Raw genomic sequence first — 14114 nt, 5'->3', positions numbered from 1 at the left:
ATGGAGTGTGAGATGGACAGAGGTTTTGGTACGGAGTCTGCAGTGATGTGGGAGTTGCGTCGGACTGTCATGGTAAAGAGGCAGTTGAGCCAGAAGGCAAAGCTCTCGATTTTCCGGTCTATCTATGTCCCAACCCTCACCTATGGTCATGAGCTCTGGATAGTGACTGAAAGAATGAGAGCGCAGATACAAGGGACCGAAATGAGTTTCCTCTGCAGGGTGGCTGGGCTTAGCCTTAGCGATAGGGTGAGGAGCTCGGACATCTGCAAGGAGCTCAGAGAGAACCCACTGCTCCTTCGTGTCGAAAGGGGCCGGTTAAGGTGGTTCAGGCATCCTGGGCACCTCCCGTTGGAGGTGTTTTGGGCACATACTACTGGTAGGAGGCCCAGGGGCAGACCCAGAATGCACTGGAGGGTTTACATATCTCCTCTGACCTGGGAATGCCTTAGGGTCCCCCAGGAGGAGATGGAAAGTGTTGCTGGGAAGAGGGACATCTGGAATGCTCTGCTCCACCTGTTGCCCCCGTGACCCAGCCTTGGATGAGCGGACGACAATGGATGGATGGATGATCCAAAGGGCTAATTTTCTTTGTACGATGAAAACCCTGTTTTAGAAAAGCATTGGAGAGTCTGGAGGCTCAAACACTGGAGGTGTTGGGCCTCCACCCCTGTGTGCTCTATGTCTCACCTTCAGGGTCGGCCTCCTCGCTCCTGCAGCCTCCTCCCTCTCCTCCCTCCTCCTCTGCTCTCTTGCAAATGACCACCACAGCCAGCTTCAGACTGCGGGCCTGACGCAGAGCGGCGGTGGCGTCAGCGTGTGTGATCCCCCGCAATGTTTGTCCGTTTATAGACAGAACCTCATCTCCTCTCTGAATGGTGCCCTCCTGAGCTGCCAGGCCGCTGGGAAACACTCTGTGGACCTGAGACGAAGACAATCAAGGATCACACACACAGACTGGGAGAGCGTGTGCACAGTTTGTGTATCATTTATATATCATAGTGTATCACAGAGTGTGAATTTCTGAGAGGAGAAAGCATTGGTAGCAAGGCTGAAACATTTTGTAACTTTCACCAAAATGTAGCCATTATTAGCAGAAATATTCAGATGCTTTGAGCTGCAGGAATTATGAAGTTCATTACTTTGTTCTTCACACAGGTGTAGAACTGCAAGGCCAGAAAAAAAAAACTGATCAGTGTCCACCAGTTTTTTTCTACATGAAAACGTAGATGTTTTTCACATTTTTATAAGATATTTTTTGTTATAACATAAATCTTTTCTTGGGGCAGCCATGGCTCAGGAGTTAGAGCAGGTCGTCTATTAATCAGATGGTCAGCGGTTTAATCCCAGGCTCCTCCAGTCAACATGTTGAAGCATCAACATGAAGTATCAAGTAGTGGTTAAATGCTGAGCAGTAGCTGGCACCTTGTAAAGTAGCCTCATGTGTGAATGTGTGTATAAATGAGTAAATGTGACCCGCAGTGTGAAAGTGCTCTGTGCAGTTGAGCGACAGAACAGTGTCTGAGCATGTTTATTCTGAATCACTCAGTTCTCAAGCTGCTGGCCAGCAAGTTGCTCTAGTAGCTAAGGGCTTTCTCCAGAGCTGCTGGGACCGTTGCTACATAGCTAGCTCGTTTTTTTTCTCATTTGTTGTCTGATAAACAGTAAATTTAAATTCAGTGCCCCATTTCATACGTGTTCCCCAGTGCTGAAGAAATCCAAGAAGAAACACTTACATAGAATATATATAGTGCTACACTAGGCTACAAATTTATGAACTGACATATCTCTTCCATGGTAACCACATTCAGCAAAGCTATACAGATGAGGAAGCTGAACAAGTCTGAAGAGTTTAATGTCACTTGTAGGTGGTGCTAAAAGATTTGAAAAAGGAGCAGTTTGGAGCAGCAGCAGTTAACGCCTGCCAGCTCTTACATGCATTTATTTAAAAATAGAAAATGTAGATAGTATTGTATTTTAAATGTCATTGTTTATTATACAACAGTTAGTTCCAACCAAGCAATTTGATTGGTTGAGAGGCATTCCATGAGTGCTGATACAGGAGTACAATATCACTGGGACTGTTAACTTTTAACTCTGCATGTATCACTCCGCTTCACGCTTTAATTAGTGTAAGAGTGGAAGTGGGATGTGTTTATAGTATGATGTAAGCACAGGTTCAAATAGCTAGTTGGCGCTGTTGACATAGCTGTAAATTGGTTAGGTTGAGGAAGGAGAGAGAAAGGAGTGTGTGTGTGTGTGTGTGTGTGTGTGTGGTGGTGGTGGTGGTAGGGGGGGAGGGGGGGGCAGGGATTTTTAAGCGTGGTGTGAGCTGACTGTACTTGCATTGCAGTTACTCAAAGTTATGAGGAAGCCCAGGAGGGGGCAGCTGTGACGGACGGGTTTCGTTAAACTGCCGTTCACTGGGAGCAAACCAGCTGTTACAGATGTTACAAGGATGTGCAGTGAGGCAGGGACACACTCGTCTGACACTAACCACAGCCTGAGTGACACCGACACACACACACGAACTGTCTGATCAAACTAACTCATCTGAATCTCACAAGGTGTCTGTTACCAGACTCTGATTTCACTGAAAACACAGAGAAAAATGTTCATGATATACATGAATGCACATAACATGAAGACCGAGCTAACACAGATTAGCAAGCAGCGTGCAGGAAAATGTTGTCGCTAGGCAACAGCTGTCGCGTCCAGCGTTTGCGGAACTATTTGTGTCGGCGGAGCCAAAAAAAACATTAAATAAACAAAAAAATCATCATCTGTTGTCGCTTGTTACTATTAACAAATAAAAGACGCTTTAGAACGGTTGTATAAAAGCAATATCACAGTCGAGGTCGTGTGTTGTGCTGTATATCTTCGGCACTCGGCCAGCGGCCTCGTGCCTACGACCGAATCATAGCCGTGATGATGTACGAGCACAGCATCACTCATTCCATTCCAGTCCACCGCTTTAAGGTGAAGACAGAAATCTCAGCAACGAAACCTGGACAAAAAAACGGAACTATATGCACAACAAATCTCAGCAGGTGAGGAGTTTGAATCATCACCACAGCAACCGTGGGCTCCTTAGACATGTAGTGCCACCTACTGGCCATCACAGGTAACAGCTACATATCAGTTGGATTCACGTTGGAATCCAGAAAGAAAGAACAGTGTTCTCCTTCCACCTTGTGGTGAGTTTAAAATGTCAGACAGTGAGTCCTGGCCCTGTGAGTCTGAACGTGTTGGACTGAGTGTGAGTGTGTTTGTTTGCAGAGAAGCTGCTTACTGTGGCAGCTTTACTCTCAAGGTCAGAGCCTCCAGCGATGCTGAAGCCCAGCCCAGCTCCCTCCTCTTTGTGCAGAATCACTACATGGATGTCCACCAGTTGCTGTAGAGAAAGAGGCAGATCTGTTATTGTTGTGATCAGGTCACATTCAATGAGGTAAAGTAAAACTTAGACCTTTTGAAACCTGAGTAAATTGGCTTGATAAGACTTGACAAGAAATTAAGACAAATTAGTAAGAAAAAAATTACAAAGTTACATGAAAATAGCCTGAAAATTGGAATAAAACAAAACAAAACAAAAAAGAAACAAGGGCATGACCTGAAAAAGAAACAAAAGGAAACCATTTTAGAGGTATAATTATAATAATTATAGGTTAAAAATAACGTTTTTCTGAACATTTTCCTGAAATAATTTTCTAATAATTTTCTATCTTCTTAAAAAAAAAAAAAACAACCTTTTCCCAGTTTCTTACAGTTTGTGGGGTAACTCTTGTCAAGTTGGTTTTCCAAGTATTTGAAAAAGAGCAAACAAATGTATCCAGTTTTCAATGGTTTAAATGCTTCTGACAGGGGCCTTAATGCCACACAAGAAAACAGATATCAAAGGGTGCAATGTGGAACACAGACAGTAGTCATGAGAGCAGCAAAACAGGAAAGACATAGTACCTGGATCCCACTCATGGACATTAAGGGTCAATGCTTATTTCGGCTGGGGCGTTGCGTCGCTGTTATCGATTACGTAAATACGTTGATTCACGTATCGCGTCTTACCATTTTACACAGCACGTGTCATGAGAGTGTGAGCAGCGCAAAGCATGTAGTTTTTTGTTACGGCACCCATGTTATTAAATGAGAGCGTGCACACTGCCTGCTTAAGCAGTGCCTGGCAGGCGCGTCTGAGCTGCGTGTCAGCTGCAGTATATCTAGAGAAATGGTGGCTCGCCGTTTTTTTACGCAAGACGTGTGCGTTTGTCAGCAGGAATAGGCAGTGAATATGGTGTTTTTATGATTATATTGACTCTGTACCACTTTATACTGCAGTTTAAAGTCTCTGTCACAGAGATGAGGAAAAAGAAAGATGTCTGTTTTACCTCAACGTCCTTGCTTCCCTTTCAAAACAAAAGCCCTCTGACTGTGTCTCTGTGGACAGAATGCCATCAGTTGCGGATACAATGCATTTTATTTTGAAACATTTACGGTGCGGGGTTGTCAGCTGTGCAGGAGCTTCCACAACTTCATTTAACTTCATTCGAATTGCATTAATTTTACTTTAAGATGTTTTGTTGGACCGCAAGATTTGAGGTTTCTGTATAACAGAGTAACTTTTACTTCTCCTAAAAGTGACTCCTTTTATTTGAGTGGAACAAGCTCTTGCATTAATTTTGTTTTGGAGAGACTTTATATCAGACTGTCAAACACAGATTACCAGTTAAGACTGTGCTATTTTTTGTTGGGGAATAATGCCCTGCAATGTGTACTCTGTCATGACTGAAGATGATTGAATAAAATATTGAAATATAAATGACAAGTTTTAAAATGTTATTTATTCATTGTCCATAACCGCTTGTCCTCATAAGGGTTGCGGGGGGTTGGAGCCAATCCCAGCTCTCATCGGGCAGAAGGCGGGGTACACCCTGGACAGGTCTCCAGACTATCGCCGGGCCGACACAAATAGACAGACAACCTTTCACACTCACAGTCACACCGAAGGGCAATTTAGAGTCACCAATCAACCTGAGCTGCATGTCTTTGGACTGTGGTAGGAAGCCGGAGACCCCGGAGAGAACATCATGATGTGGTACCTTTACATTTTTATTCTTTATCCGTTTTCTAACCATTGTAGAAAATTATTGAAACTGGCTCAGTGTCAGTCTGAGGTCTGGGAGATGTTTTACCTTCAGCGTCTCCTCATTCAGAGCTTTGACTTCCTGGATCATTTTCTGTATTTCCTGAGAGGGGATGGCTGAGATGACAGAGTGAGCGCAAGCAGAAGTGACGTCTGCCTGCTCGTGAACTCCCCCCTCCCCACGCTCAATGGTACAGTCCCTCAGTGTGGCCAGGCTGGATTCAAAATGAAAACACAGTGGAGTTAAGGGAGTAATGCCAGATACACACCTGTAAGCACTGTGCATGTCAGCAGAGTCTGTGAGAACTGTGCTGGTTTTAACATCTCTGACTATTCAAAACTTCACACTGCTTTTCTGCTAAAACAGGAAGCATTTTATTTTCAACCTGAACCACTTCCTTTTGAAAATAAAACAGGCACAGTAAAGTCATGTTGAGTCAAAACTCTCTGCAGAGCTCTTACCTGACAGAAAACCCTCTGTCAGCGCCGTCCAGGGTGCGCCCACCCTCCTGGCGGGCAGTAAACTCCTCCGCAGAGGAGTCCTGCAGGTTTGGGGAGCGAGGGTTTCCATGGCAGGAGTAGACGGGCAGAGAGCGCATCAACGCCTGAGAAACCTGCAACAAAAACAACATATTCAAACAGAATAAGACACATCAGACAACATCAGATTTTTAGCACTGCATTCAGACACCTTTCACATGCATTTAACCTTTGAAACCAGAGCAAACTGGTGATGTCTCACAAACTGCAAGAAATTAGATAAAGGTGATAACTAAATGACCTGAAAATAAGTTTAAAAAGAGAGAGAGAGAGAGAGAGAGAGAGAGAGAGAGAGAGAGAGAGAGAGAAATTATTTCATGTTAACAATTATTCACAAAATAGGGAATACAATCAGAAAACTATACTTATAATTTATATAATTATAATAACAAATAATTTTTAAAAATCCATGCAACTTTTGCTTGTTTATTTATGTTGTTCTGGTTATCATTTCTATTTGGCATATTAACCTTGTTCTCACCAAGTCAAATGAAAAGAAGGTAACTGTTAAATGATCAGCCCCACAGTGGGCTGTAAACATCCATTACAATTCACAGACTGACTTCCTGCTTCCACTTTGATCTGCTGTCCTTAAAGGCCCTTGTGACAACAGTGATCTGACAGTTTCATCATGTGTCACGTTGTGTGAGGTGAGTCTAATTTATAAAATTCAGATCCAAATCTATGTCAGAACAAACTATTTCACCTGTGAAATATGTAAAATAGCAAATACCTCGTAATGTAAGAGAAAACAGCAGAGATGTGTCATCAACTGAAAACATTCATCAGTGCTGCTCTCAGGTAGATTCACAACTGCCACTTATAACATAATGTTAGACAGCTGATTCTGGGTCATCTCATGTAAGGTGCAATTGGTTGCTTTGTACCAAGGACGATTGTTATTGTTGTCCTCCTACTTGCACATGGCTATTTTTCTGAAATGTAATGCGCATGCCTGGATTGCAGCCGTGATGTCACCGCTCTCAAAGGATCCGCTCATTGCCAGTTTACATATCAACAGAAGGGGTGGCACTTTTTTTTTTAATAAAATTACACTCTGGAGCCTGGTTTCAAAAGTTTGTGTTTGCAAGCCCCCAAAATGCTGTTGTCGTGTGTGTTGTGGACCTGATTGGTTTATACATGTGGGTTTCGAAAGCAGTGTCACTGTGATAACATTGTCCTAAATTCCTGTCTGAAGTAGGTGGGCTTCCATTAGAGATTTGCGCACAACTTAAGCAATATTTTCGAAATGTTGATAAAACACAATTAGGAGATCACTGTGTTTCCATTGAGTGATGTTCTGCAACTTCTCCTCTGGCAATAACATGCCAAGCAGCATGGTGATGGATGTTCAAAACATTAGCAGGTTAATTTCTATTGCAACCACTGCACCAGCTGTCATTATTTTCAATCCAAGGCCATTTAGGCGTATTATGGAGCCATAATGGAAAGGTGAACCCCTTATACATGGGAGCGGCCACAAATGAAGGATTTCTGCGAGGTGATGACCCGCTCAACTTATGAAGAGGTATGTGATGCAATAACAGCTCTTAGAGCCAGTTCCTACTGACAAGCACACAGCCATAGCACCATGTGAGCTAGAAAAAAACAAAAAAGTCTTTCCATTGCAGTTTTGCCAAATATGGCTTTTTGAGCCACCTGGAAAAAACATCTAAATCTATAATTTTTATTGCAATTTGCAGAACATTTTTTGCCAAGTTGCTCTTGGCCCTTTTCCCCATGGTTTTGAAAAAAAAAATCAATTGCAATAATTTGCTTCAAAGGAGTTGGAGGAGGTTTCAATAGTTGTGAAAGGTGTCTAAATGCAGAACAAAACATTGTTGTCAATCAAGGTTTCAGATTGTTAAATAATGTTGACATGACAAATCAAGTTAAACATCCTCACATGATAGATTACCTGGTTACTGAAGGCCAGGATCTTCCCTAAATTCTCTGCCTCTGGGCCTCCCAGCGGGTCACTGTCTGTGGGCGGAGCAGGACTGAGAGCAGGACTCAGAGCAGGACTCACGGCAGGACTTAGAGCAGGACTCAGAGCAGGACTCTGGGCAGGACTCAGAGGAGGACTCTGGGCAGGACTCAGAGGAGGACTCTGGGCAGGACTCAGAGCAGGACTCACAGCAGGACTCACAACAGGACTCAAAGCAGGACTCAGAGCAGGACTTGCAGCAGGATGATGACTCCCCCCTTCAGCCTGACTGGGTCTCATGGATGGTGCAGGAGGCAGGACTTTGTCCTCTGTGGACCTGCTCAGATCCAGCTTTTCCAGCTCAGGTTCTGATGGACAGATGTTCCTGTCATCATGGACTGTAGCTGAATCAGAATAGTGAACCGCTGAGTCCAGATAAGTGCTGGTGGTTTCTATGGGGGGCTTATCTTCAGAGAACTTGGCCATTGTTTGGCTGGTAGCTTCAGAGGTGGAGGCAGAGACATTGGTGTTGTCTGTGTCCCTGACAGATCCAGACCAGTTTGTCTTAATCTTTTCTGGGCTCTCATGTTTGCCCTTCCTACACTCACCAGGGAGACTCTTGGACTCCCTCTCCATTGGAAGAGGAGAGGTGGAGGGGGCCACAGGCCTCCTGTTGCAGCCCCTCTCGGCCCCCTCTGGACTGGAGAATGTCTCGAATGAGTGGATCTTTTGTTTGATGGACAGGTTAGCACCAGATGAAGCAGACCGGACACCAAAGCTCCTGCTAAAGCCTGCAGCAGGCCTCTGCTCTGCAGCTTTAGCGTTGCTCTTCTGCTTCTGCTCATCCTGAATTTTCCTCAGACTCTGGCGAAACCAGGCAGGCTTGGGGGCCACTGGGGGCCCCGTCTTTGCTCCTTGCTCAGATGTGTTGTCAGGAGTTAAGTCGGATGGAGGGTGTGAGGTCACATCTGCGGCTGTGCCGTTGAGCTGGGACGTGTTCTCTGGGTCACTCATGGTGGCAGGTTGGCTGTGGATGTTGCTCGGCTGCGTTCTGTCTGCAGCGTGGTGCTGATGACAGTGGATGGCAGGCAGTTCTTCAGGGGAGCTGTCTGAGAGGCGGACCCAAGGATCCTGCAGCTGTTGTTGGGTTTGTTGGTCAATACAAGCCTGTCTCCTCAGAGCTCCTCTCTTCGGCTGTGAGCAGAGCAGCGCTGATGAATCACCTGTCACACAACACACAGAAGAGCAGAGAGTCTGAGAGACCGTCATGTGTTTCAAACATATTCATGTCGAAAACCCACATAGTGATTTAACTTCGTATTTCCACTGTGAGCCACAGCACACAGCAGCCAGAATATCTCAGCCCTGACCGTCTTGGTTTTTCTATAGCAGGCCATCATCATCATCATCATCATCATCATCATTAGTAGGCGGGTTTACATTAGAGAATTATGTAATTAGAGAATTATATAACATTCCAAGACGCATGGTGATGGATGTTCAAAACATTAGCAACTTTATTTCTATTGCAGCCACTGCACTAGTTGTCGTTATTTCCAATCCAAGACCACGTAGGCGTGTTATGGAGCCATTATCGAAAGGTGAGCCCCTTATACGAGGGAGTGGCCACGTATGAGGGATTTCTGGGAGGTAATAGTCCATGATTTCACAGAGGAATTGTGGATTCAAAACCTCCAGGTGATCTGTTCAACTTTTGAAGAGTTATGTGATGCAATAACAGCTCTTGTAGCTCCTGCTGCATCATGAGGGAGTCAGTTCCTACTGACAAGCACACAGCCATAGCATCATGTGACCTAGAAAAGTCCAAAAAGTGTTTCCATTGCAGTTTGGGGAAATATGGCATATTCTAATCGACTGAAGTACCACCTCATGCTAGCGTAAAAACTTTTTTGTGATAAATGGGATTTTTTTTTTCAATTGAGGTGTTTCCATTAGCTGTATTTCATATACCCAGACTCAATCTGTGCAATTTGATGGTTAATGAAAACCTGCCTACTGCTACTGATTGAATTTTAATCACTTACTAATAAAAATCCTGCCTCAAACAGGAAATGCAGCCTTCATTGCTTTCCATTGAGACAGTGAGAAGCTCAGCACCACAGTTAGCTCACTGTCACATTGTTCAATCAGTAATCAGCTGCTTCTGAAGCCATTCAGGTGCTTTAGTGCAAAATAATAGTCCTAATCGTACCTGTGTGTAGTCTGTCGTCTGCGCAGGCTGGAGTGTCTTCTGTCCCCTCTGACTGTTCTCTATTTCGCTCTCCTTCCTGCTACACAAACAGGAAGTATTGTGTCACGGCAGCTTCTGAAGCATCAACCACAGAGAGGTGCAATAAAGAACTCTGCTTCCGCTCATGCATTCATCCACATCACTGCCACTGATCTCATACGGTTTGATACAGACGGTTATACATCTTTTCCACCAAAATTAGTGTGTACACAAGTTTTAAGGAGATGAAATTAAAAACCTGTGTCTACTGCATAGTCATTTGACCTGGGTGTAAGTGCTGATTGTACTCTTTACTATTACATTGATGAAACAGATGTTAGAGGGGGTTAGTGGATTGTTGTGCAGTGGGAATCAGCAACTTATGGGATGCATCCAGGCAGAGGTTACACTTGAGTCTAACTATCCAAATGGATACCGCTAGGGTGAAGTGAGAATGTTTTAATTTTTAGCGTATTTTATTTATTGGTTATTTTGATAAAGCGACCCTTTAAAAAGAATTTGATAGAAAATTTTGACCTTCATGAAGCAATCAGTATGTTAACATGATGTTAAAAAAAGTGGAATTATTGTGTTAGTCCAACTAAAACTGAACTTACTTTAAATACATGTATTACATGTATTAATTCACACTAAGTTGAATTTCTTTAAGTCTGTCATGTATGTGCCTCAACCGGACCTGAACTGGTCCAGGCGTTTGACCTGGAAGTCGAGAAGCATAAAAAAAGGCCAGGAAAAAAAGAAGAAGAGAAGAAAATAAAATAAGGCAAAGGTAAAAAAAAAAAAAGGGCAGAGTACGTAGAAAAGTAACAGCACCAAAAAGTTTAGCAACTGGTTTTCCGCTTTCTCTCTTGTTTGGTATGTGACAATGCGATGCAACTCTATGGCTGACAGATCAGTTTGACATTTTAGTGTAGTATTTTAAGTTAACCACAAGAAGGTCCAGTAGCAACTAGCTGAGAGGGAACATATCTCCACCTAGTGTGGAGGAATACACACATTCTCCCCTGGTGCTTGTACACTCAGATGAGGACAGTAGTCTGATTAAGAATAATAGTCCTAGTTCCTAATGGAACTATAACTGTAGCTCCACTTAACTGTGCATCAGATCATATAGAATGTTAAGTCCCACAAAAAAGATAATTTTTTTCTTCTTTTTTTTGCATTAAAGCAGTAAAACTGAAAACTATAAGTAATAATCCACTTAAAATGGCAGAAAAAATCCCAAACTATGAGACACTGATGGAGACAAAGCTCCTATTGGATGTCAGGAGGCAGAGCTCAGCTCAGAGGCCTGCAGCCAAAATGAACCCTCTGCACACGGACACATGACATGCAGCGCTTTCATGCTGACATGAACACAAACACACACACACATATATGTGATAAAGCATGCATAATGCACACATAAGATGGTATGATAAACACTGTATTATGCACTCCTCATGCATTCTAAATGCCATTTACCTACACAAAGAGACACACACTTTATAGCCAAAAGTGAATGTAGACCTGAGCATTACACTCTGGCTCAGTATCCCTACAGATTCATACTGGCTGATTCTGCAGAATAATACACCCAGTGCCAGTGTTCAGTGTAAGTGCAGAGGTAGCTTGCTGAGCAGAGTTTGGGTTCTGTCACAGATCTGCATGTAATGTTTGCCTTCAAAAAGGTGAATACAGACTGCAGTAACCATATAGTGGTTGTCAAGCAGATTGTAGAAAGAAGGAATAACAAAAACCTTTGCAAACAACATTGATAACAATGAAGAGGGTTTTGCAGAATAGTCAAATTGTCCACCCTACAATTGGCCTCATTCACCAGTATCTTCCTAAGTATTCTGGAAATTTAGGTCCTAGAAAGTTTTTGTCAGATTCATGATGTGTTCACATAATTTTCTGCACCTGTGTCCTTATAATGATGAACCTTATTGTTCTTGTAAATCTAAAATGCGTCAGTTGATCCAGATTAGCATTGGTAAATGCAACATCAATCCCATGAAAGGAAATGAGACTGCAGGGTTATGTGCACACACAGAGACTGAAGAAGAAGAAAAGCTGAGAGAAAAAAGAAAAAGAAGCCCAACCAAAAGCAGAAGCGGGTGGAGCTCAAGACTCCAAACATATAGAGAGAAAAAAAAAAAAAAAGAATTTGAGTAGCTCTGAAGTGGAGGCATCTCAGCAGGAAGCGAATGCCAAACAAGCTGTCATATTCAGCAGTGTCAGGAGTGGATATAAGATAACACCATGCATCAGACGCTGTAAATACATGTTAATCAGCCATCCGACCAGCAAAACCAGGTGCGTGCGTGCGTGCGTGCGTGTCTTTGTGTGTGTGTGTGTGTGTGTGTGTGTGTGTATGTTTGTTTTGTGTCTATGTTTCTGTATCTGTTATTAATAATACCGCTTTGTCACTTTCTGTCCTGTCAATCTGAACCATAAGTGATATTTCCTAGTGGGATCAATCACTAATTTTAAAGGGTATAGTTAAATGGTATAGCAGATGTATAAATGGTATATGATGTGAATTAAAACGTTAGTGTATTGTTTATTTTAAAAGACCTTATTGATTTGCAAAACAATCAAAATAGTTATTAAAAATATTATAAATAGCAAAAATATTTATAATACCTCTCCACAAAATGTAAATGTGCCTGAGTGTGCATAGATTCTGGGGTGGGGTATAGGGATGGTCAGATATGTTATTAATGTGTGTACTGGTATGTTTAAATGTTAAACGTTGGTTAATGTCAGAATCTTTGTAAAAACTGTGTAAGTGGAGTTTGAGAAGAGATTTCCTCTTAAGAACACTTGGTGAATGAGGCCCAGTGTCCCTGTTTGGCAATAGTCTTATATAAATTAGCAATGTGTGACTATTGAACATTTCAGTCCCAAAGCATGAGCATGAATCTGCTGTTAACAGCTTCCACTGGGATAGCTTTCCAAAACATATTAAGTAAAAATACATTTTCCCAAGGGCTTATAACATGTCTATAGCACAAGCTCTTAAAAAGTCATTAGTTACAACTTAAAATCCCTTAAAAGGGGAATCGTAGCAAAATACATGCAGAAAATGAGCAGTCAAAACACTGTCCTGTCATCAAACAAATGCCTTGTTCTCTGTAACTCTATAATAGGCTGACAGCTTTACATTTGAATTTATCAGAACAAGTGTTCAGCATGCTTCACCAGCAAAACACTGCAAGCAACATCACATCACATACACTGACTGAGAGTAACCTCAGGATCTTCCGCAGGGCTGTGTACATCCTGCTGAAGAACTGCAGGCAGTGGAAGGAGAGGAATATGTTACATATTACTCTTTTCAGAGGAAGCATGATTAGCACAGTGAGGGAAACAGGATGGACAGAAAGAGCAGCAATCCTCCCAAATCTCTCTGAGTGGAAGTGAAAAGCACATACTCTCTCCTGCAGTCTCACACATACTGCAATATCCTTATCTGAGCACTTCCATAATGTTATATGAATCAATGTAGTCCTCCGAGCAGCATCTGTCAGACAGCCGCTGTCCTCATATGTCAGTCCCTTAGTGTCTTTTTCTATGTGTGCCACACAGGACATGTGATACCTCGAGGTGTAACAATACATCATCCTGGATTGATGTAATGATGTCTAATCATCTAATCATTCAGTGATCAAGGATTTAATATTACTGATGCAAAGTGAAAACATCAATCCATTGGCACACTTTGTGATGTCAGCGAATATTGTATCCTTGTCCAAAGAATTGCCATTATATCATATTGTGATGAATCTAGTGATATTCACCCCTATCACTTCCCTCAGATAAATAGGTTTCCAAATGTATATCTTACTCTCTGTAAGCATTTGAATGCTCCTGATTCGAGCTTTCCAAACTGGAAGATGCAATTCGCGGGACCAGATGTATATTTATGGCCAGTGATGGAAGGATTATTGTGATGTGTAATATTTTTCTGCCACATCTTGGAACAGAATAGCAAACACTACCGTATACAATGGCTGGGGCTGAGAGGTAGAGTGGGTTGTCCTCAAATCGTAAGGTTGATGGTTTGATCACCTGCTCCCCCAGTAAACATGTCGAAGTATGCTTGGGCAAGATACTGAACCCCAAAGCACCACCCTAAGCTCCTGATGGCTGTCTCATTGGTGTGTGAGTGCGTGTGAAAGGTAAAAAAAAAACTGAGTAGCAGGTGGCACCTTGTACAGTAGCCTCGGCCACCAGTGTGTGAATGTGTGTGTGAATGGGTGAATGTGACATGTAGT

At 42.8% G+C, this 14114-nt stretch overlaps 1 protein-coding gene across 2 annotated transcripts in view; it reads right to left on the bottom strand.

Moving 5' to 3' along the window:
• il16 (interleukin 16) overlaps window positions 1-14114 on the bottom strand; it is a 61120-nt gene that overhangs the window by 5933 nt on the left and 41073 nt on the right. Inside the window, exons 19-24 of one of the 2 annotated variants that reach the window (XM_088081258.1) lie at window positions 9814-9892; window positions 7593-8824; window positions 5597-5748; window positions 5184-5349; window positions 3290-3391; window positions 688-919 (exon numbers count right to left, since the gene is read on the bottom strand). In XM_088081258.1, the coding sequence (XP_087937384.1) occupies window positions 688-919; window positions 3290-3391; window positions 5184-5349; window positions 5597-5748; window positions 7593-8824; window positions 9814-9892 (1963 nt within the window). The remainder of the gene's footprint in view (window positions 1-687; window positions 920-3289; window positions 3392-5183; window positions 5350-5596; window positions 5749-7592; window positions 8825-9813; window positions 9893-14114) is intronic. The other variant, XM_042484815.2, reaches the window with a different exon arrangement.

This window comes from Plectropomus leopardus, chromosome 1 (assembly GCF_026936395.1).
Source record: "Plectropomus leopardus strain MGB_pleo_1.0 chromosome 1, ASM2693639v1, whole genome shotgun sequence".
Classification (NCBI taxonomy): domain Eukaryota; kingdom Metazoa; phylum Chordata; class Actinopteri; order Perciformes; family Serranidae; genus Plectropomus; species Plectropomus leopardus.
This window is presented reverse-complemented; position numbering and strand designations above follow the sequence as displayed.